Source organism: Cebus imitator, unplaced genomic scaffold (assembly GCF_001604975.1).
Source record: "Cebus imitator isolate Cc_AM_T3 unplaced genomic scaffold, Cebus_imitator-1.0 Scaffold9, whole genome shotgun sequence".
Lineage (NCBI taxonomy): Eukaryota > Metazoa > Chordata > Mammalia > Primates > Cebidae > Cebus > Cebus imitator.
The window spans coordinates 343,459-368,901 of NW_016107324.1; the positions used below are offsets into that span (position 1 = coordinate 343,459).

At 42.8% G+C, this 25,443-nt stretch overlaps 1 protein-coding gene across 2 annotated transcripts in view; it reads left to right on the forward strand.

Moving 5' to 3' along the window:
• STAU2 (staufen double-stranded RNA binding protein 2) overlaps positions 1-25,132 on the forward strand; it is a 342,311-nt gene extending 317,179 nt beyond the window's left edge. For both annotated transcript variants that reach the window (XM_017544235.1, XM_017544228.2), the window contains 2 exons: positions 22,792-22,880; positions 24,038-25,132. In XM_017544235.1, the coding sequence (XP_017399724.1) occupies positions 22,792-22,880; positions 24,038-24,131 (183 nt within the window). In that variant the 3' untranslated portion in view covers positions 24,132-25,132. The remainder of the gene's footprint in view (positions 1-22,791; positions 22,881-24,037) is intronic.
• The last annotated feature ends 311 nt before the right edge of the window (positions 25,133-25,443 follow it).

A 25,443-nucleotide genomic window follows, 5' to 3' on the forward strand; every position in this document is an offset into this window, starting at 1 on the left:
GCCTGTAATCCCAGCACTTTGGGAAGCCAGATCAGGAAGATCACTTGAGGCCAGGGCTTCAAGACTGGCCTGGGCAACACAGTGAGACCCTGTCTTAAAAAAAAAAAAAAAGAAAAGAATTTAATTTAATTTTAAAATGTAAAATACTATTTTTTCCAAAAGCACAGTTCTACTTTTGCTGTTGTTTTACCTTGCATTTAGATATAGACATTCACAGAGCATAGCAGAAATAATACAGAGAGGTCTCATGTACTCTGCACACAGTCTCTTCTAGTGGTTACGTCTTACAGACCTGCAGGACAGTACCTAAACCCGGATATTCATATTAGTAGAACACATTTGTTGCAGTTCTGATCCATTTTATCACAGGTGTAAGATTTGTGCAACCACTGCAGTGATCGAGATACAGAACTCTTCTGTCACCGGGAGGTTCTCCCTCGCGCTGTCATGCCCTTCTAGTCTCCCCTCGCCCCTGCTTCCCCACCATCCCCAGCCCTGGCAACCATGAATCTCTTCTCCATCTCTATGCTTTTATCATTTTAAGAATGTTAGATAAATGGAATCGTAATAGTGTGACTCTTTGAGATGGACTTTTGTTCACTCAGTTTCCTGTCCAGCCAAGTTGTATCAATAGTTTCTGCCTTTTTATGACTGAGTAGTATTCTACGGGATGGATGCACCTCCATGTGTAACCCATCACTTGTTTGGGGATATTTTGGGTGTTTCTAGTTTTGTGTACAGGTTTTTGTATGGATATAAATTTTCATTTCTTTGTGGTAAATGATAGCTAGGCTGTATGGTAAGTATATGTTTAGTTTTTTATGAAACTGCCACACTATTTTTCCAAAGTGGATGAACCAGTTTACATTCCCATCAGAACTGGATGAGGATGCAGTTCCCCAAATCTCTAGCACAGAGTGGTGTCACGACTTTTTACGTCAGCTGTTTTAATGGTGTATAACGTGGTCTTAATAGCTAGTGATGCTGAGCATCTTTTCATGTTTATTTGCCATCCGTAAATCCTCTTTGGTGAAATGTCTCTTCCTGCCCTTTGCCCATTCTCTTACTGGATTCTTTGTTTTCACTGTTGAGTTTTGAGAGTTCGTTATATAGTCCAGATACTGGTCCTCTGTCAAGATATGTAGTCTTCGAATATTTCCTCCCTGTTGTATCTTGTCATTTTTCCCCTCTTATAGAGTCTTTCACAGAGCATAAGTTGTAATTTGACAAGGTACAATTTATCTGTTTTTCTTTGATGGTAATTGTGTTTAAAAAATAAAGCGCCAGCTTTATTGGCTTACCCCAGCACTTTGGGAGGCTGAGACAGGCGAATCACAAGGTCAGGAGTTCGAGACCAGCCTGGCCAATATGGTGAAACCCCGTCTCTACTAAAAATACAAAAAAAATTAGCCGGGTGTGGTGGTACACGCCTGTAATCCCAGCTACTCAGGAGGCTAAGGCAGAAGAATTGCTTGAACCCAAGAGGCAGAGGTTGCAGTGAGCCAGGATTGCACCACTGCACTTCAGCCTGGGTGACAGAGTGAGACTCTGTCTCAGAAAAAAATAATAAAAAACAAAATAATATAATAATAAAATAAAGCTTAAAATTGTGTTTTTTGTTTTGTAATTTTGTGCTTTTTTGTTTTGTGTTTTGTGATTTTGGTTTTTGTTTTGTACTTTTGTATAAAAAAATGAATAAGGGACTGCTACCGCCATCTCTTCTCTTCCTTAGGATTCATCTTCCCCCAGCCTGACTGCAAAGTGGAGTGCAGCCCTGCAGAAACCCCTTCCTCTGTTGTCCCTGAATACTCACATGGGGGCTGTTCCTGTCTTAAGTGAAACAAAATGGAGCCAGAATAAGATTCTGGATTTGTTTAAAGTTCTACAGTCCTGCTCACTCACCTGGGACTTCTGACTTCTCTCTTGGCTGATAAGGATGTCTGGTTCGAGTTTGGCTCTCTTTGTATTCTTGAGGTTGGGTTTCACTAGAAACCCTCCACCCTATTCTTTCTCTTCCAGGAACATAGCCTCCCCCTCTAGGAGCTCCTTCTAGAGATCAAGGGTGTGAGGATGCCTTCCTCTGAAGGCTTCTCCTGGCTTGAAGACACTGTGAGAGTTAACAAAGGATGTGCCCCTTGCCCACTGTTAGCATGTGGTCCCTGTGTCCTCTGGAAGTGTCTTCACAGGGAGGCCATCTTGAGGAGGGGAGAAAAATGCAAGTATTTCTTGGCAATATTAAAACACGGAACACCAGTCTTAACATCTCCAGGTCACCCTGCTGGGCTTTGTGAGCCAGGCAGCCACATCCACTGACTACAAATGGAGCCTCAACTCCATACCAGTGTTAGTGTTATAGATACCAAGACACATAAGACCTAACTCTGTCCTGTTCTAGGAACTTACAATTTACCGTGGAGGGATAGAACAGAAATTCCTCAGAATCACAAAACACAAAACAGAATGCCCAAAACTACAAAACAAAAAAGCACAAAATTACAAAACAAAAAAAGCCACAATTTTAAGCTTTATTTTATTACTATATTATTTTGTTTTTTATTATTTTTTTCTGAGACAGAGTCTCACTCTGTCTCAGAAGTGAGTACAATGCCATGGTATCACTTGCAGTAGAAACTAATTATTCACACCTGCTTCCTCAGAATTCTCAGCTCACAGCTACACTACTAAGCCTCTCATGGAGTTAGGTGTGGTCGTGTCACTGGGTTGTGGTCAATGGAATATGAAGGCTTTCACTCTTCATTCATAATATCCTAATATGTACTACCTTCCATTTTATTTTCTCTTCTATTGGCTGAAAGGAAAGGACCATAATGCTAGCCTGGAGGAGAGCAGAGTCACAAGATGGAAGGAGTCTGGGTCCCTGACTGACCAGGGTCCACTGCCCAAGAATACTCACTTTGGCTTTTCATAAACATTGAGATTCTTGAGTGTTTGTTTAGCAGTTAGCTTACTTTAACTAGTATCCAGGGCACAGAAATCACAAGTCACTACTTTTTTTTTTTTTTAAGAGACAGGGTGTCACTCTGTCACCCAGGCTGGAGTACAGTGGAGCAATCTCAGCTCACTGCAGCCTCAAACAGTCCTCCCACCTTCGCTTCCCAATAGCTAGGACTACAGGCACATGTCACCACACCCAGCTAATTTTTAGTTTTTAAAGTCAGTCTTACTGTGTTGCCCAACCTGGTCTCAAACTCCTGGCCTCAAGCAGTCCTCCCATCTCGGCCTCCCAAAACATTGTGTTTACAGGTATGATCCACTGAGCCCAGCCGATACTTTTTTCAAATCCAAAAAGGCTTCTTCATAGAGAAGATGCCTGATTTCCCTTGGGGCTCATCCCACATTACATCTCAAATACTATGAGTACTACTTACATTTACAAATCAGGATATTGCCTTGTTGCTTTCTATGCATGTATTCATTCATTCATTTTCCTCCTTTGAAAGGTCATTTTACCCTTATTTGGGTAATAATACTAGCCATACAAAGCACTAAGTTGCATGCTGCCAAATTCCAAATAGCTTATTGCTTTTAGAAATGGCCTCCCGCTCCTGCTTTCAGCAAATTCTTCTATCCTTTCGATAACTTAATTCATATCCTTTCCACATATTTATCCAAAGAGGCAGCTTTTTAATTCTGGCACAGTCACTCTTTTTTTTCCTCCTGGGCTTTGATACTACCAGATGCTAGAGGAAAAATATTCACAATATGCCTACAATCTATTTCAATATATGATTCTATCCAATTGAATGTCAGGCATTTCTAAAGAATGCTGTTAGTTGATATAACGTCCCTTGCCCAAGTTACGTTTTCGATTTGAAATTGCGTATTGGAATGCCTTGTGTTACATTTTGCCCCAAATTTATAAATCTGTCATGTATTCTCCCTTTTGTTTTGCCTCCTTAATAGATGAACCACCAAGAATGAAGTTTAGCATGATATCTTGAGAAAGCAAAAAAAATATTCTGCTTTTGAAAGGGAATGTACCCTTAGGCAAAAATTTTTTTAAAAATTCTCTGTCTCGTAAAACACGTTAGGAAATGCCAGTTGTCATGCATGCAGCTTAAGATGGATTAGGAGTCCATCACTGATCATGGAATAAATTCTTATGCTTTTAACCTTACATGTTCATTTACAGCCAAGCAATTAGGAAAAAAAAACTGTTTGGCTATATTAGAATGTGTCAACCCTCTTAAAGTACTAGGAGTTTCTAGAAACAATTTAGGAGAATTTTTTTCAAAAGTATTTGGCAGGCCAAACTCATATCCCCATGAGTATACTAAATTTCTTTTCATTTGGGAGTGGAGGTAGGTAAGGGGGACCACTTGTGACCATATTATTCAAACACAGAGTAAATCTCTTTGCATGATTACATTGTCTTAATGAAGATGTTTTGCAGAAATCAGGATACTAGCTGCTTCTTTGAAATGGTTAAGTATAGACTTTAAACAATACTTTTAATGGGGTTTCTAAAAATTGCCAAATCAAGTGTGGTATTACTAGCAATGTGCTTCCCTTTTAGCTGTAGCTAAAAGAAGATATAGTTTACTTCTTGAACCTGAGAGTGACTTTGCATTTGTGTTAGTTTAAAAAAAAATACTTACTAGAAAAAAAATTAAAGTCCCAATAAAGTTTCTTCCAAAGTTGTGACGATATAATTGACATAAATTTAAAACACTTTAGGGACATATAACACTTACCTTACTTCATTTGAAAGGCCAACCAACGTGCAGCAGCTGCTTACTCCAGACTGATTTGTCTTTAAACATCAAGCGAATCGTTAGTTCTGGGTTTCAATAAACAGGGGACATAATCTGCTCCCTAATTTCCACAGGAAACTTCTGAAAATTAATGAAACTATTAATTTTCATTAAATTAGTGAAAATTAATTAACTAATGTATGTAAGAGGTGGCTTTGAGATGGCTAGATATTCTTGCACATGGGTACTGTTTTTAACCACTCATTCGTTCTTTCAGTCATTCAGCCAATAAGTATGGAGGATCTACAATTAATATTCGGCAATGAATAAAGCAGAACATTCCTGCCCTCATGGAACTTATTTTCTTTTTCTTTCTTTCTTTCTTTCTTTTTTTTTGAGACAAAATTTTGCTCTGTTGCCCAGGATGGAGTGCAGTGACATGATCTTGGCTCACTGTAGCCTCCGCCTCCCGGGTTCAAGCAATTCTCCTGCCTCAGCCCCCCAAGTAGTTGGGATTACAGGCACACACCACCACGCCTGGCTAATTTTTGTATTTTTAGTAGAGACAGGGTTTCGTCATGTTGCTCAGGCTGGTCTTGAACTCCTGACCTCAGGTGATCCGCCCGCAAAAGTGCTGGGATTACAGGCGTGAGGCACCACGCCTGACAGAACTTACTTGCTAATGGGAGACACAGATACTAAACAAGTAAATGGTTAAATATATAATAGAATTTTAGGAAGCAATAAAATTTTAAGAAATTTTGCTAAAAGCGAGGCAGTGTGAGGACCTATGAGAATATAAGGGTATGAGTGGGGTGATTTGACTCCTTTAGATCCAGGGGTCACAAGGAGGGGACATTGGAGAAGAGGCCTCCATGAAGTGAGGGAGCAAGTCACGTGAACTGAGAGGAAAATCACAGGAAAGTCCTTGAGACTGGAGTGAACTCAGGGAGTTCTAAGAGCCAAGAGGCTGATGCGCTGGAGATCCTGGGGCTGGGAGCACATCGCAGGTGATGATCTGTGGGCTGGGACCACATCGCAGGTGATGATCCTGAAGCTGCAAGTGGAGCAGGATCATATAGGGCTTTGGGGCTGTAGTCAGGAGTCTGGCTTTTGTTGTAAGAGAAATGAAAAGCTCTTGGAGGATTTGAATAGGCTAGCGACCAGTTCTTATTTACATTTCAAAAACATCACTCTGGATATATGCAAAGGGTTAGCTTTGGATGAGTAGGGATGGACACAGGGGTGCGAGTTGGGAACGTAGAGCTTGGGCCTCCGAGAGAGATGACAGTGGCTTGGGCTAGAGCCAAAGCAGAGCTGGTGGTGAGTAGACTCTGAGTGCATTTCAGAAAAGGACCAATAGAACTTGCTAATGGGTTTGATGTGGGTGATGAGGGAGAATGGAAGCAAGTGAGGCTGATTGCTAGGGTTTTTGCCTGAGACACTGGTGGAACGGGGACACCATTTCCTCGGGGAAAAGTGGTTTGGGGTTGGTAATCAAGTTTCACTTTGGGCAATTTTGAAACGCTTATTAGACATCTAAATGGAGAAATCCACTAGGCAGTTGGATTTGTGACCTCTAGGGCAGGAGCCCAGGCTAAAGATAGAAATTTGGGGCCATCAGTATTTATAAGGGATTTAAGCCATTGGTCTCAGTGAAATTATCTAGGGAGAGAATATTGATATATAAGAGATCCAAGGATGGGCTTGAAAAGTCAAGAAGGAAAAGCCAGCTACACAGGAGGCTGAGAGCCGAAGTAGGAGGAAAAGCAAGATGGCAGCGGGTCCCAGAAGTCAAGCAAAATCTAGTCTCCCAATATTAAGGAAAAAATGGAAGCAGCTGATTAACACCCTCTCAGGTCTTGCACCCTGACCTTCACTATTAAGAGGCTCCAGGACTTGCGCTGTATCTTGAGCAGTCAGGTGACACACTCTCTTCCTGGACTGAGGTGGGATGATATAGGTAGTTCAGAATTCAGCTCCAGAACCAGGCCACCTGAGTCCACATTCCAGATCTATCAGGAGCAAACCATAGGGGCTTGCACAAATGACTTCCTCTGTGTCTTGGTCTCTTTGTCTTTAACTGCAAATGAGAGTCAAACCAACTTGTGGCTACTGTGAAGATGAAGTGAGTTAGGAGATGGCAAGTCCTTAGAACAGGGTGAATGTTTCATCAGCAGAAGATACTTTCCTGTTTATTAATGAGGATTTGTACTTGCTCAAGGTCATATGACTGGTAAGAGGCGGAGCTGCTATTGAGCCCAAGTTTGTTCAGCTGAAAATCTCAGCCCCTTTCCCACCCCTGTCACTGCAGCCTCCACCTGGTGGATTCAGGCGATTCTCCTGCCTCATGCTCTTGAGTAGCTGGGATTACAGGCGTCTGCCACCATGCGAGGCTAATTTTTGTATTTTTCAGTAGAGATGGAGTTTCACCATGCAGGCCAGGCTGGTCTCGAACTCCTGACCGCAAAGGATCCACCCACCTCAGCCTCCCTGTGCTGGTATTACAGGGATGAGCCACCATGCCCAGCCAGATCTCAGCCTCTTAATCAGCTTGCTGTCCTGCCTCCACACAGGATTCAGGGAACTGAAGATAGTGCTTGACTTTCGCATGCAATAGGGGTGCTGGCGCAGCTCCTGCCAGCTCGCAGTGCCAGCTATGCACACGTCTTCCCAACTGCCCATCAGCCAGGGTAGGGGTGTCAACAGATGCTACATTTAGGGATTCTCCCCGCACCGAGTCAGTCATAGTACTGTCCATGGAGAACCCCCCAGGAAGTCCAGACACATCTGTCAGTTAATCCTCATGGTAGGATGGTTTTGCTGATGCAGTCTTCTAAACGGGGACGTTGAGGAACCAGGTATAGAGGCTTTCTTACATGACTAGTGGTGAAGTTCAGGTACAAATGGGTCCTCCTGACAGTGGGAAGACAGCTTTCACCAGCAAACCACGCTCACCGCACACTAGGTAGTTCTGAATGCCATGTCTCCAATAGCCCTTCTCATGCTGGGAATTTGCTGGTGCTGTTTATCTGTGTGGCCTTGTCCCGGTGAGCAGGCCTAACTGAGTATCAGGGAGCCTAAAAGATGAGAGGCTTGCACAGCCACCTGCCTCCCACCTGACATTTGGCCCAAGGCAGTGGGCGTCACCCAGTCTTAGCATCTAGCGTACCCTTGCCAGTCGCCAGGCTCCTTCCTGTTTTGAGCCTGAATCCATTTACCTGCAGCTTCCACTCCTTGGACGTGGCCCAGCCTTCCCCAGAATAAGGCACTACCCTTTTCTACACCATCACTTTGAAACTGCCTGGGACACTCACTGTGCCCTCGATTCCCACTCACCCTCGAGGCTGTGGCCAATCTGAGTGGCTTTGCAGCCCAGCTCCCTGTGGCTCACCCCAAATGCTGCCTCTCTGGGACACCTCTTGGTGCCATTGCTGTATGTCCTTTCCTCACAGCCGTTTGGTTCCACTGCCGTCGCTGTCCTGCCTGTCTCCCTGCTGCGACGCATGCCATGGAAAGGTGGCGACTGTCTGTTAGCGCCTAGCGTGGTACCTGGTTCTCCAGGAGTATTTGTTGAATGTGTGGCCATACCCAGTGGTGAGTCAGAGAGGCCAGGCCCCTCCCTCAAGGAAGTAATGACAGACTGAGACAAGTGCCATAAGCACAGTGCTGTGATTTTTTGGGGGGCAACACTCTAGACGGAGCGGTCGGGGGAGGCCTCCCTTGAGCTAAGACCTGGAGCTAATGAGTAAGTAGCTGGTAGAGAAGGGATGGCCGGAGGGACCAGCCAGCAGGAATCCCTGAGGCAAAAGGAGCTTGTCCCAGGAGAGGAACAGAAAAGAGCCCAGCACAGAGTAGAGCAGTGAAGGGGGCGTGGTGCGTGGGCCCTGGGAAGAGGTATGATTACCTTGCAAGTGCAGGGGAGGCTGCTGAAGGGTGTAGTGGGCAGGTGGCCTGATCCTCCTTCTGCAGGAGCGGGGCGAGCTCTTCTCTCTTGCCTGACTGGCCCGTGGGGAATGGGCAGAGGCAACCAAGGACCCCCTGGCACCTCAGCCTCTCCTCTCAGGCCCAGCCTCCCCTCCCCAGGCATCTCGGCCAGACTCTCCCCTTTCGCTGGGCCCGACACCAACCTTACACCTCAGTGTGACTTTCAGTCCCTCTTTAAAAGCTGTATATTCATTTTCCATGGCTGTGGTAACGAATTGCCACAAATGTGGTGGTTTAAACCAACACCAACGTGTGATCTTGCAGTTCTACAGGTCAGAAATCCTATGGACTCGCTGCAGCTATTGAAGTGTCTGCAGGGCTGAGTTCCTTTCTGGAGGCTCTAGGGGAGAAGCCGTTTCCTTGCCTTTCCAGCTTCTAGCAGCTGCTGCATTCCTGGGTTCATGGCCCCTTCCTCCATGTTCAGAGCCAGTAATGACACGTCCCTCACACCCTTCTCCCTTCAGCTGGGAAAGGTTCTTTAATTTTAAGCATGTGTGTGATTAGATTGGGCCCACCTGGGTAGTCCTGGCTACTTGTCCCATCTCCAGCTCCTTATCCTAACTCAGCTCCACAAAGTCCCCTTGCCAGGTGAAGTAACATATCACAGGTAACATGGATTAGGACATGGACATCTTTGGGGGCCATTATCCTGCCCACCACGGGACTCCTAGATCTTAAAGGATCAATCAATCAAACACAATGTGTGAACTGTCAGGATGTAGATTCAAAAACTGACTTTAAAGGACATTGTTGAGACTATCAGGGAAATGTTCACGTGGGTATTTAGATGATATAAAGGACTTAGAGTTGATATTATTAGGTGTGTTAATGGGGAGATACATGTGGAACACGCCCTGTGGAGAGGAAAGCCAACCAGGGCAAGATGCTGGCTCTGAGAACAGAGAGAACAGAATAAGACCCCTGTCTGCAAGCACCTGTCTGCCTGGGGGAACTTCAGATAGAAGTGGATGGTCATCAGCTGAGGCATATTTTTTTGAGGATGTTCTGTAAATACCCTGTGGAGATTTCAAAGAGGGAAGTGGCCCTACCAGCCAAGGGTTGACCAGCTACCTGGGAGATAAGACGTAAACACATCAAAGGCGATTCACAGTTTAGAGAGGCAAATGGCAAGCCCTGTTAGGAACCCAAAGGGAGACAGGCTGGGAATTTGGAGCATCTACCTGGAGAAGCAGAAAAGACTTCAGAGGCAAAGGTTTGGAGACAGTGGGCAGACCAACCTCAGCAGGGCAGAAGGTCACAGGGTATCTCCACACTAGCTGGCCAGGGAGCTTGTGGATAACGCTGACATCTGCCAGGTGTTCCTGAGGCTGGGGACTGGTCTCCTGGGTTAGGGGCGTCACACTCTAGGAAATGGACTGGCACTCAGTGAGGCTGTGGGATGGAATGGGGCCAGCCAATGGGGTCCTTGAACGCTGGGCCAAAGATATGGAATGTGATTCTAGGGCCGGGAGTTGCTAATGGCTTTTGATTGAGAGAGTGGCTTAATGATAATTTTCTCTTAGGAAGATCAGTGAGAGAGCAACAGGCTGAAGGAATGAAGAAAAATACAAAGGAAATTGAACTTAAATTAAAATGCAGTGAGAAAGGGAGTGTAAAGAATTTCATGACTGGATGGTGGACTCAAGAGAGCAAAAGAGAGAAAGATGTGTAATGAAAGCCTTCATTTATTAAACACCACTATGGTCAAGGCATTCACCTCTGAAATAATCTGTTGTATTCATGTAGTCTTCAACTTACAAATGATGAAAAAGAGGGTCAGAGAGATAAAATGACTTACGTAAGGACACACAGCTGGTCTGCAGTGGAGGTGGAGTTTTAACCCAGGTCTAACAGACTCCACATGCCAAGCACTCTCCCTTGGTCAGGTGACAGCGAGAGTCTATTCGTTTTCTCTTGCTGCCTTAACAAATTGCCACAGACCTAGTGGCTTAAAACAACACAATTGTATGATCTTGGAGTTCTGTAGGCCAGATGTCAGACAAGGGTCTCACCGGGCTAAAATCAGGCATCAGCAGTGCATTTTTGGAGGTTCCAGGGGAGAATCCACCTCCTTCCCTTTTTCAGCTTCTAGAGGCCATTCATATTCCTTAACTCAACACAAGGAATGTGAGTGACCTCTCGAAGCTGGAAGCCCCGTTCCTCCATCTTCAAAACCAGCATCATTGCCTTTCTTGGACCTTTTGTCCTTAGCCACTTCTTTCTTTCTGACCACAGCCAGGAAATGTTCTCTGATTTAAAGGACTTGTGTCATTTGAAGCAGACTCCCGGAGAACCCAGGCTAACCTTCCTACCTCAGCGTTCATACCCTCATCTCATGTGCAGAGTCCCTTTTGCAATGGGAGGTAGTGTGTTCATAGGTCCCGAGGATTAGGATGTGGGCATCTGGGGGGCTGCGATGCTGCCCACCACACAGATGAGCCTGCTGTGTGGACATGTACCTCGGCAGCAGACGGGTGTACCCATAGCTCTCTTTCAATGAGCCCGTGACAAAGGGAACTTTGTGTTGAATCAAAAATAATTAAATAGGCCAGGCACAGTGGCTCACACCTGTAATCCCAGCGCTTTGGGAGGCTGAGGCGGATGGATTGCTTGAGCCCAGGAGTTCGAGACCAGCAAGGCCAACATGGAGAAACCACGTCTCTACTAGAAACACAAAAATTACCCAGGCATGGTGATGCAGGTCTGTAATCCCAGCTACTTGGGAGGCCGAGGCACAAGAATCGCTTGAACCCGGGAGGCGTAGGTTGCAGTGAGCCGACATCGTGCCACTGCACTTCCAGCCTGGGAGACAGAGCCAGACTCTGTCTAAAAAAAAAAAAAATTAACTAAAGGACAAAAAAACAGAATTTGAAAAGAAATAATATTCAGAAAACAGGAAAAGCCTGGTTAGAGGAAGACCTAGTAGCAAGATGCTGCACTGAACGTTGTTCTAAGCACAGAACACATCCTGTGCAGTTACTCCTGCTGTCAGTTCCACTCTGCGTTGTCAAGGCTAGCAGCTACGCCATTCCCCTTCTAAGAGCCTGACTGCAGAAATAAAGGCAATGGCTAAGTCTGTGATTTAAGTGCTCGATTTTAAGTGAATTCCCCAAATTCTAGAGCTAAAACACCTGTTCTTTGTCTGAGGCAACTGTCTAAAATCTGCGTGTCTCTCCAACCACCTACTCCTCTATTTTTTTCATGAGTAACCATCACCTTAGCAGGCAGATGCTCCTTTGTTCCGAGAGTAAGTTTTAGAAATAGACAAGTAGAAAGTACCAATTTTATGGAAATTATCTGAATTGATAGGATTGTGGAAGCATGAATAAAAAGTGCAGGCTATAATAAAATTATTAGAAAACAGGGGAGCAAATGGGTTAAAGTTCAATATAATCCTTTTTTATTTAAAAAAATGGTCATATCATTGATTCATCTGAAATGTAATAGACTGAAGAGCCTGTCGTAATATGATAAGTTTAGAAATACACGAGTCTCTTTTTGGTTTCTCTTATTTTATATAAAAAGAGACATAGTACGTGGTATTTAATTACCAACCTTTCAAAGAAAGAAAAGGGTGACTTAGAAACATTAACATTCATATACTTTGGGCAATAAACTTCCAAGCTTATTGAAGAACCTCCTGGTTTTTCAGTTATTTTGATGATTGAATATAGAATCAGTATTAGAAATTGTTGGGATGAGAAATTAGGAGACTACTCAACTGCACATGAAGACATTTACATTTGAAACCTCTCATTTCCTTGTGAAAGGAGACGGATTTAATTAACTGCGTGTATGACTACTGTGTGCATTCTGAGGTGAATCTAGCAGTTAGATCAGCTCCCAGGAAGAGCTCAACATAAATAAGCTCTTCAGGGAGAAAAGGCAAAACAAACCAAAACTTTGAACACTTAAAAAACGAAAGCGACATTTAGACATGTTTGGTTACCATCGACTTTAATGGGAACTACTTGTCTATTTCTGGGAACCAGAATATGACGTTGGTGGGGGAAGTCTGAAACGAAAAAAGGAAAAATAAAAAGATGTGCTGGGCATCAATGCGCACAGATGCCACAAAGAACTACATATTGCAGGGGATAAGTTAATACCCACATTTTGTTAATGAAGACTGCTGTTATCTCTCAGAGGATGGCTGAATGCTGCTACATTGTGGTTACAAACTTTAATTCTGAAGAAGAAGCAGGGCTGGTTTCAACACTATTTGCAAATTGCTAATTGACAAGAGGAAAGAAATTACAAAATGACTGGACTCACCTCCATTCTATGGGTACACACACACGTGCGTGCACGCGCAAAGGAAGGCCAACAAATAGGCATGAAAAGTATCTTATTGGCATCATGTTTCTGGCATTGCTATAACTACGTGCAAAACAAGCGATTCATGAAACGGTAGTGACATCTGTTCTAGAATCTGTGGGGCTTTACTCACAAAACAGTTGTAAAATCTTTGGGGGACAAAAATATTTCTGTGTATCTATACGGATGCTTTCCTCTAAGGGACACACACACACACACACACACACACACACACACACAGACAATCACATGCAAATGAATATGTGTTTACCTGAAAAGACAGAAATAAGGAAAGGAAATGTCATCCACTTCTCTAAAAAACTTGTTTAATATTTTCCTTTCAAATGAAGCTACATTTATTGCTTTAGATGTACCTTTTCTTTCTTTTTTCAAAATCCTAGAACATATTGTCATAAAGCTAAGTTTAAGATTCCAGTTAGTGGGTTGTGGTAACATACAAGTAGATGCTAAATGTGTTTGTTTTGATTTGCCAGGAAAATATCTTCTGAGCTTGGAAATGAAATCATTTAGTTGTCTTTTTGTTTATGGCCAAAGATTTATGGGGCATTCTGGATACTTATGTTAGTGTATCTTTAAAATTCTCTAATCCTCAGCATGTGGGAAGTTACGCAGCTTGGATTTAAGCATCATTCAGGATGTTCCTCATTAAGGAACCCGGATTTGCCTCCTGCCCACAACTCCCCAAGATTACTTTACATTTATTACACAGCAAATTGTCCATGTTGAAAGTGAACTGCAGACTGTAGGATTTGAACACCTTGTTATCAATTTATCCTCTCAGTAAATATAAAGTTTAGAGCTTGCTTCTTAATTTGGCTTCAAGTAAGTCTTCCAAAATGAAGGTTATTTGATTTTTCTCTCACTCCAAAGTGTCTTTTAATATTATATAGCATATTTATAATTTTTTGAATTTTAAAGCAGCTGGTCTCTAGTTTAAACATGAGGCTATTGTTGATTTTACCATCTTCTAGACAGGTTTGGAGATGTGCAGTAAAACATTTTTGTGGACTGTTAAATTTTAGTGTTTGCTCACAAAGCCACTGCATAATATGTTCTTTGAAATCATCGATCTGGTAGCAAAAGCTCATTCTGCTTGCTGACTTCAGTATATACTTGGGTCTTGCTAAATTAGTGTGGCTCTTACAGGTACTGATGTGATCCTATTGTGGACGTTTTCCTGTAGAAAGAGAAGCAAACTCATTTCTTTCCATGCCATTCTTTCATCTGTAAAGTGTTGTTTCTGGGAAAATAGGGGGTGATGAGGTGTGAGGGGAGAGCCCTGATTCCTTGAGCTCATGGCGAGCAGCGGAGGCAGTCGCTCTGAAGGGTTTTGCCCGTACCTGCGAGAGGGATACATGGGCAGCCCTGCCCACTGTTTTCCGAAGGTATTGAGCTTGTCGTTATCTGTACATCACAGTTAAACCCTCACCCTTGATTTTTCTTCGCCTCACCTTTGCAATCCCAGTACCTCTTCTCACTGCAGCGTCCTGCATGTCATGCGCCCAGCAAAAACCCTGAGGCTTTTCCCTCCTGCCAGAAGCCACAGGAAGGTAAGAAATGAAAGTCTTTTCAGAAAAATGGAGAAGAGAGACAAGTAGAGCGAACAAGACCCTCAGAATGTGAAGAAAGGAAGAATCCAGTACAGCTAGTGCTCAACTTACGACCATGATTGGTTCCAACAGACCGGTCGTAACACAATTTGGTCGTAAGTTGAGTAGGCTATATGTACAGTGCTGTGAAATGATGTTATAAAAATCTTTAAGTCATATTTTATCATAATTTTCTTTCATTATTGTTATATATAATAATTTTCTTTGTTCATTTTATGCCATTTGTATCATCTCTACACCATTTTGTTTCTTATTTTTACATTTGTCAGGTTTAAGTAAAACACTGCATTACCAGTACAACTGGTTTAATATTTGCAAAACATACAAAATTACAAAATACAACTGCATACAAAAATACAAAAATACAAAATACCGGTGTAAAAAATACCATAGGAAACATTTTCCCAATTGCAAAACATATCAAAATCTATAAACATGTAGGAAACATTTTATTGGCCGCTGGTGCTTGGCTGCGGATCGTTGACGTCGTCATCTGAGGCAGCAGTTGGGGTTACCGGAGTTGGTTTTTTCATAAACATGGTGAGCTTTGTCTGAATTGTATGTTTCTTTGTTTCTTCATAAATTTCACTATACGGACAAAACACGTTGTGCGCCATCCGTTCAATCCTTGCAAATCTTCGATGTTTGGGTCCATTGCTTCGAAATGTATAAGAAGTTTATTGGGAGGGGTTTGATGAAAAATATCGGCGCTGCCAGACGCGGAGCAGTTGTGGCTAGCGATTGTGGTCGTAAAGTCGAATGGTCGTAAGTTGCATAGGTCGTAAGTCGATCAATACCTGTAGTCTTGTTTGTGGCCATTGGGTAATAAAACCCAAGTAACAAAATAATTACTCTAGCCATTTAGTTTTAGCCAAAATTGCAAGTGTTACAGAGGTGCTGAGCGAAGCCTCAGAAGCCAACCCAGGGCTGGGGGTGGACTGCCAACGGGAAACTGTGTGCTCCCCACAAAACAATCCTTTTCTAGAAAATGGAGATAACTTTCTGAGCTTACCTCCAGTAATTATTGATGAGAAACAATTAACAGAATGAGTATGGAAGAGGTAATAAGAGTAATTTTGAAATATTAATATTAAAAGAAGCTCTGCTGAAATCAGGTATGCTGAATGTGAACAGTTTTAAATCTGGAGGAAATAAGAGACATGAGCCATGCCTGTGATCCCAGCTCTTTGGGAAGCCAAGGCGGGAGGGTTGCTTGAGCTTGGGAGTTTGAGACCAGCCTGGATGACATAGCAGGACTTTGTCTCTACTAGAAATACAAAAAAATTCAGCCAAGTATGGTGGTGCCTGCCTATAGTCCCAGATACTTGAGAGGCTGAGGAAGGAGAATCGCTTGAGCTTAGGAGGTCTAGACTGCAGCAAGCCGTGATCACACCACTGTACTCCAGCCTGAGCAATAGAGCGAGACCCTGTCTCAAAAAAAAAAAAAAAAAAAAAAAAAAAAAAACCGAACCAAAAAAAAAAAAAAAAAAAAAAAAAAAAAGAGAGAGGCCTGAGCAAGAATGTATGTTGGTTTCAAATCTTTGCTCTACCACAGTGACCTTAAGTAGGTTACTGAATTCTCTGAGCCTCTGTTTCCTTATGGGTAGGAACTATCTCACCAGGCTGTGATAACACCTCAGGTCATGGCAGGTAATGGGCTGGTCCTATGACAAGGGCGGAGTGATGCTCATCAAATGGTAGCTATTACTGTTTACACAGGTTAAGATAAATCGGTCACCACTGCCTCTTATCAATTAGAAAGAAATCCCTCTCATGATTATAAGCTGTTGTATGCAGGGTTATCAGTGAGATGTGGGTTGAATTATCTGATCAGGTAGATAAGGGACTGTCCCTTGGAAGCCTTTAAGCATACCTGTGGAGGACAGCAGCCACGCAAGAATTTTGAAAACCCGTTCATGGTGTCAAGTGACAGAGCACGCCGCCATTCAGATTATAGGACATTCTTGGAGTGATGACAATCATTTTGACAGCACATGGGGGACCTACCTGGCCTGTTGATAAAGTCGTTCAGGAGATTTTGCAAGAGTTAAAACACTGAAGCTGCTCCCTGAGACCGGGCCTTCGTCTCACATATGCAGCTGTCTTCAGATGGGAGAGAGCCGGTGCCATGGGTCCTGGTCTGGGTGAAGTAGGTCCTTAAAAATATTTTAAAAATCATTTTTAGTTGTTGTCTTGTCCTTGCTAGAAATAAAACAGGACTGAGAAGCCCTAGAGCCCTTAGGAACCCCATTCAGCGATATCACATTGCAAAGTTCCATTTCCTGGCTCTCGGTAGCCCTCTGTGATAGTACATTTGGGATCCAACACTCTCACGTCTATTTACCTGAAAAGCTTGAAATCTGGATGTCAAGAACTATTTGCACGCCTGTGTTTACTGCAACAGTATTCACAACAGCAAAGACGTGGAATCAACCTAAATGTCCATTAACGGATGAATGGACAAAGAAAATGTGGTATATATACACAATGGAATACTATTCAACTTTTAAAAAGGAGGAAATTATGTCATTTGCAACAACATGAATAGAACTGGAGAACATTATGCTAGGTGAAATAAGCCAAACATAGAAAAATACCGCGTGTTCTCACTTATATGTGGGATGGAAAACAATTGAACTTGCAGAAGCAGAGAGTAGTGTACGTACAGAGGCTGGGTGCAGGTGGAATGGGAAGATGATAGTCAAAGAGTATAAAATCTCAGTTAGATAAAAAGGATAAGTTTGATTTTTTTGGAAATCTGCACAATGGTGAATATAGCTAATAATGGATACTGTACATTTCAATATTGCTCTGAGAGTATATTTCAAATGTTCTCATCACAGAAAATGTTAAATAAGTTATCAGTGTATTATAAAAAATAATAGAATTCAAAATGTAATTGTCCATTTAGGAAGAAATTGATAAATAACAGCATTTATGCCAATAATTCACATATTAATGGATCAGAACAAAATAGCTGGTCATTTGTTCAACTTGTTGAATATACACATAACTCCAAGTTCAGGAGCCCACTCTGTGAACTGGGAATATCTGAAAAAAGGTCTGGCATGGATTGGTCCTTGGAGCCTACAAGTAAGTGAGGCTGGCCTTTAGCATCCCATGCACATGTGTGAAGTGGGACAGCGGGCCCGGCTGATGGGCCCAGCCCGTGGGCACATGCACACCTGGGACTGGTCTCAGCATAGCTGCCTCAGCACTTCAGGACCTCAGAGCCACTGAATCAAAGCTCCATGAGAGTCAAATTCCTCTGTGAATTCTTTTCTTGCAGGGAGGGTGGGGAGAACTGTCCAAACCTCAGTCTTTTGAGGGTGAGTTTAATTTTTGAAAACAGCAAAACTTTAGACAAAGCCAAGTCTAGTGAAGAAGATCAACAGCCAGGATGAACACATTAAAATAAGGTGGGACCAAAAAAAAATGACAAAACTGGCTTGCTTCTCTGAGCCACAAAATGGTTCTGAGAGGTAATTCCAGCATCACCTAGAGTAACACCCTCCTCCCACTGCTGCTGCTGGCACAGCCTCTCCAGGGGTAGATGGAGAGCTCATATTAAGATCTTTAAGGCCAGGCATAGTGGCTCACACCTGTTATCCCAGCACTTTGGGAGGCTGAAGCAGGTGGATCACCTGAGGTCGGGAGTTCAAGACCAGTCTGACCAACATGGAGAAACCTCGTCTCTACAAAAAATACAAAATTGCCCGTGGATGGTAGCACATGCCTTTAATCCCAGCTACTCGGAGGCTGAGGCAGGAGAATCGCTTGAGCCTGGAAGGTGGAGGTTGCTGTGAGCCAAGATTGCACCATTGCACTCCAGCCTGGGCAACGAGAGCAAAACTCTGTTTCAAAAAAAAAGCGGGGGAGGGGGATCTTTAAAAATGGGCATCATCTTTGGCTCAGAAATGCAATTTTAGGAGTTTATCATAAGAAAAATTTTGGGATGATACATAAAGATTTAACTAATAGAAAGTTTGGTGCAGTGTTGGTCACAGCTTAAAAATTTGAACTGGCCTAAATGTCCAATCGTAGGATTGGCTAAACCTACAAGGGCATATAAAGTCAACAGGATACTGTGCAGTCGTGAGAAGTGATGCTACTGAAATGTTTCTGTTGATACAGGAAACTACATACATTCAATAAAAGAGCACACAACAGATGAGTGGACAAAAAAACATGGTGCATGTACACAATTGAATACTATTCAGCTGTAAAAAGAATGAAATCCTGTCATTCCTGGCCATGTGGATGGAACTGGGCAAATTAAGTGAAATGAGCTGGGCACAGAGAGTTAAACACCGCTTGTTCTTGCTCGTGTGTGGAGCTAAAAAAGTTGATTTTATAGGAGTAAAAAGTAGAACAGAGGATATTAGAAGCTAGGAAGGGCAGGGGGAAGAGAGGGATAGGGAGAAATTTATTAAAGGATATAAAATTATAGCTAGATATGAGGAATAAGTTCTAGTGCTCTATACTATTGTAGAATTCCTATAGTTAACAATAATATGTAGTTCCAAACAGCTGGAAGGAGGATATTATATGAACCCCACAAAAAGAGATGATAAATGTTTGAGATGATGGATGTGCCAATTGCCCTGATCTGATCACTATGCATTATGTGTATTGCAACATCATTAACTACCCCATGAATGTGTACAATTATTATTTATCAATGAAAAAAAAGAGCAGATTACCTATGGTGTGAAGATGTGATCCAGGCTAAAGTTTGTAGACACGGGGAGGGGATAGGAACTGATATGGAGGCTGGGAGCAGAGGCTCACACCTGCAATCCCAGCATTTTGGGAGGCTGAGGTGGGTGGATCGCTTGAGGCCATGAGTTCAAGACCAGCCTGGCCCACATGGTGAAACCCTATCTCTACTAAAAGTACAAAATTAGCCAGGTGTGGGGCTCACACCTGTAATCCCAGCTACTCGGGAGGCGGAGGTAGGCTATGTCCCTGATCCAATTGCTTGAATCCAGGAGGCAGAGGTTGCAGTGAGTTGAGATCACACCACTGCACTCCAGCCTGGGTGACAGAGTGAGACTCTGTCAAAAAAAAAAAAAAAAAAGGCAAGTGATATGGAAAGACATACCACAAGTTGTGAATGGTGAGCAGGATTGTGGATATTTTTACATTCTTTTTGCTTGTCTATATATTCTTACTTTTCTATAACAAGAAACCATTTTTTATAACAAAAAATAATACAGGGAAACATGAGAGAGAGAAACTGAGATTTTGCTCTCCTTAGAAAGAAACTATGAGGTCCCTCTACCGTTTGCTGGAGCTGCTGTAGCAAAGGACTGCAAACTGAGTGGCTTCATCAACAGAAATGTATTGTCTCACAGTTCTGGAGGCTAGAAGTTCAAGATCAAGGTGCTGCAGGGCTCGTTCCGTCTGAGGGCTGTGAGGGAGAATCTGTTCCGGGCCCCTCTCCTTGCTTTGGGTACTTTGCTGGCAATCTTTGGCATTCCTTGGCTGCTGTGGCATCTCTCCAGTCCTGCCATCATCCTCACATGGTGTTCTTCCTGTGTATGTCTGTGTTCCAATTTCCTCTTTTTATAAGGATAACAGTTACGTTAGATCAGGGACCTACTCTACTCCAGTATGACCTCGTCTTAACTAATTACATCTGTACTAACCCTCTTTTTAAATAAGGCCACATTCTGAGATACTGGGGGTTAGGGCTTCAACATATGAATGTGGGAGAAGAGCACAATTCAACATAAAATAGTACCCAGGGAGGTGGCCACACGGCTCCTACCCCACTGAAGTCAGTGCCCACTTCCCACCATAACCCACCCAGCTGTTGTCCAGCATGAGCATGGGTGAGGATCAGGAGCTGTGGGGTGGCATCCCTGACCTTCTCCCTGCAGTACTACTGGTCCAAAGAGATTATGATGATTACCGAGACCTGAGCACTGCATCCTCCCTGCTTGGAGATGCTCGGGCCAGGGTTGCAGACCCGTGTGGGCATTCACATTAGCACCTCTGAACTAGGAAGCCCGGTTTAAAGATTCAAAAGGAAGGAGTAATCTAAAGGAAAATAAAGGACACATGCCGACTTTTGTTTGGTTATAGGAGTTGTGATTTAAAAAAAAAACAATAGAAAAACAAGAGAGAAGAAAGAAAAAAGGATTATGAATATTACACATTAAATCCCACAGATGGATGCTGATAACAGCTTTATTCATAGTTGTCAAAAACTGGAAAGAATCAAGATGTCCTTCAATAAGTGAATGGACAAACAAATTGCGGTACATCCATGAGATGGGATATTATTCCGCAATAAAGAGAAAGGAGCTACGAAGCTCATTTATGAAAAGGCATGTTGTTCTCAAAAAGACATAGAGGGGCTGGGTGCAGTGGCTCACACCTGTAATCCCAGCACTTTGGGAGGCTGAGGCAGGTGGATCACCTGGGGTCAGGAGTTCGAGACCAGCCTGGCCAACATGGTGAAACCCCATCTTTACTAAAAATACAAAAGTAAGCCGGGCATGGTGGTGCACACCTGTAATCCCAGCTACTTGGGAGGCTGAGGCAGTAGAATCGCTTGAACCCAGGAGGCAGAGGTTTCAGTGAGCCCAGATCACACCATTGCACTCCAGCCTGTAAAAAAAAAAGACATAGCAAAGCTTCAAATGCACATTGCTAAGTGAAAAGGTCAATCTGAAAAGGTGGCATATTGTATGATCCCAGCTACTATGTGGCAAAACTGTGGTGATGTTAAAAAAGATCAGTGGTTGCCAGGGGTTGGCAGGGTGTGGGGGGAGGTGAACAGGTGGGGCACAGAGGATGTGTAGGGCTGTGGAACGATTTTGTATTCTACTCTAATGGTGGACATATGCCATTAGGCATTTGTCAAAACCCACAGAATATACCACACAGTGAGTCCTATTGTAAACCATGGACTTCAGTTAATGAGAAGCTATCAATATTCGTTCATCAGCTATAACAAATGTACCATACCAATGCAAGATGTTAATGATTGGGGAAACTGTATTTAGGGGAGGGAAGAATATGGGAACTCTGTGTACTACCTGCCCAAGTTTTCTGTAACCTCACAAGTCTATCAACTAAAAAAATCACGCCTCCAAAATATATTCTGAATAAAGAAATTTAAAGGAAATCATGCACTTAGCTACCCAAAAGGAACTCTTGGCAGATAAAAGTTTGGGAAACTGCCAAGAACTAGCTCATTTTCAAAGGCAGCTGACAAGACACAGATGCCCCAAGTGTGACCCAGCAGGATGCCCCAACGTGAAAACAGCCCTGCCTGCTACGCCCATCTCAGACTCAACAGAGCCTTCCAATCTCGCTCAGCAGTGTCGGGCTTGGGGGAGGGGAGGAAGACCCAAATTCTTCCTCAAAGAAATAACAGTTTGGAACGTGCACAAGAGTGTCAACAAGTTATGTAGATCTTATCAGCATGGCATTTTTGGTGCCTCCCAGCTATCCAGAGAGGCTCCACCAGCCTGTTCACACCCTGCGGCTTCCCACGCACTCCGAGCCTATCAACACCTCGGAAGGCTCTGCCCAGCAGGCCTGCCTCCCCAGGGCATGACCGGCCTGAATTTTCTCTCTGTCCTCATCCTCTCAGGGTACCATGGTACCAACCATCCCCTGGATCTGCACGAGGACCTGCTGTCCATTCCTCTGCTGACATTCTGCAGCTCGATTGGGGCTAAATGTTTATAAATTTGAACAATACCTTTTGCTCAGTTTGGAAAGAATACTCAAGGTGGAAAATTTGGATGTTACATCTGAGGGAAAAGAATTTGTAGTTTCAGTAACGTGAGAAATTACGCAATGTCACCATTGACGTATTTTAAGCTTATACGAGGTGTTTCCATGTTTGCAGAAAAAAATCACAATTTTGCAAAATTGTGGAGAAGGGATAAAGCAGAAGACTGAAAGCCCTTCTAGTTCTGGCTATGTATATATATATATCCACTGCTGCCTGATAATGCAGCCTTTCTGATGTACTTTTGCCAAACAATGCAAAAAAAAGCTTTCTTTAGACTAATGAAACTAGAGTCTTTTCTATCTCGGCTTTCTTTCACAGTTACTTGTTCGTTATGTTAAAGTCAGTGAATGGCTCTCCATGTTTTGTTTTCTTTTTTCATTTTTAGGCAGCCTTAAGTGCCTTGAAAGAATTTTCTGAACAAGGATTGGATCCAATAGATGGAACAATGAATATCGAAAAAGGTCCTCTTGAGAAGTGAGTAAATCCCGTCAGTATTCTTTCATTTGTAATTCTGTAACTGTACAAAAGATAAGACAAAGATAATAATGTTTTTTAAAAGTCAAGACAATAGTATCTACATCTTACACAATTATCAATAATACAATTAAATGTAAAGAAATGCAAAACAATATATAAGGCCACATACATCTCCCGTAATGTGTCTGTGAAAGTTTTAACCTACTAATTGATCATTGTTTTCGAATTTCCTTGCCTTTGTTGGAAATATTTGTGTGTTGTCTTGACTGTAGAGACTTGCAAAACTCTGCAGTATGAAGTGATTGGTTTTCACTTCATACTGTAGCGCATTGTCTGGTTAAGCCATTTTCAGAGGTAAAAGTTTTCACTCACACTCCTCCTGCTAAGTTGTGGGCAAAGCTGAGAGAAAAGAAAAAGAAGTTGAGAGGAGGTGCCCCCGCCTTGGCTGCGTCTGCTTTTTCACATTGCTGTCTATGAAACACCAGCACACATTGCCACCAAAGCGTGGCTTCCAAGGGCTACAAAGGCAAAAATGCAGCTATCATAATTATTTCTGAAAGTCAGCTTATAGCTTAGTTTTAATGAGATGTGAACAGAAGGTTTCATCAAAGAGACTGAATTTGGGGTCTCTCCAGAGACCCAATTTATACTAAAAAAAATGGAAAAGGGTTTTATTTACATAGTAGAATTCAACTCTTTCAAAGCAGTAATAATAGCAGGTGGGATCTCAGAACACATGCAGGAGACAACGTCTTTAGATTTAAGAGAAAATAAAAATAGTCAACTCAGGGACTAAAAACCAGATACACTGATCCTACAGTTAAAATGAACATACCAAAAAAAATGTCTTTAATAAGAGAAAACAGCATTTGGTCATTCATATTTAGAAGGTGAGAGCGTGAGAAGAAAACATTTGGTAAACAGACGTGGCATGTTAAGTTGTCTATAGATTGGCAACCATTTATAAGCTAATTTAATCAAAAACATTTCCACATGATCTCATCAGTAGACTATCTGAACATAAATATTGTTGTTTCACTTTAAAATGTCACTTTTGTGGTGACCTTTGAATCCTCTGTGCCATCTGCTAATAAACATGTCTGAAGATGTTCAACCCCAGACCTTCAGCTCTTGTTAATGTATTAATCTTTCAGACAAGCCAAGCATCTGAGAGAGAAAGCGGACAATAACCAGGCAGCCCCGGGCTCCATCGCTCAGGACTGCAAGAAATCAAACTCGGCCGTCTAGCAGCTCCCAGAACCCACGGCTGCCACCGCATCCTTATAAACCTGTCAGCACGCATGAGGGTGTCTGTGTTCAGGGAAATGAATGACTAATACCATTACTTGAGTCTTATGTGAAGACAACACTATTCTAACACAAGAGATAATATACATGGTACTGTTTATTCAACTGGGGAAAAATAAAACTTTGAGCATTTCCCTTGGAACTCGAGATCAGATCATAACTCATTTGCCCAGAGGCAGCAGAAATCTGATCCTGCTACTGGAGCTTAAAATAACAAGTAAAGAAAAGTGTTAGAAACAGAGCTGAAATTTTAACATGATTAATAATAGAGAAGTTGGGTTTGGTTCTGTTGTTATGATTGTTTTGTCGTGGTGCTTGTATTCAGTTATATTCTCTCTCTCTCATTTTAAATAATGCTTGACGATTTGAAAACTAACCAATGATGTGCTGTGGAATGTGATGGTTGTTGTCTTCATATAGAGTCACATGGTTTCTCTTTTTATGCAGATGTTTATTATCTTCATCCTATATCAGTATGAATAACTATAAGGTGCACTACAAAAAGATGTATGCAAACAAACATGTTTAAATCAGGTCAGATATTTGATGAAAAATACAAACTAATGTTAGGAGCAAGTAGTTTCTTCATACTCCAGGAACTGAAAACAAAACAAAGCAGTTGTGGGTTTTGAGCTCCGTATGCGCATAGCAAGTAAGGGGGCGTCTTGCCCCTATATATCATTTTCCCGGATTCCACTCCCAGTTGTGGGAATCGCACCCACCCCCATCCGTGTGTTGTAGCCACTCACGGTTTGCATCAAGAGTGTTTTTCGTAACTGCCTCTGGACTTGGGACAGTGAGTAGGATCAAAAATAAATAATGTACATGGTGGGGAAGGGAAAATCTGTTGGAGTTGTTTCCATCCAGCCACGCTCCGGGCCAGCATGTTGGAATCCAGCGTGGAGCAAATGCAGTAAAAATGTGGTTGGTTTCTGTGTGAAGCGCTGTTGTTGTTCTTTTGTTCTGTCACTCTCATCTTTTAAATATCACCTCCGTGAAACCCATCCGAAAGGCCACCACCCAGCCTAGTCACCCTGCCCAGCAGTGGAATTAGAGGACAGATAGGCTGTACCTGCGAAACTGCAGAGCCGCCTCTGGGTGACTCGGGCCAGGTTCCTGGCCAACGTCATCGCATTGTTCAGGCTTTCTCCTTATTGATTTGCAAACGTTGTGCAATGAGAAAACGCTATATGGTCTAACTGCTCTTCCCAACATGACAATAGGAATATAATTATGTAAGGTTTCACAAGCA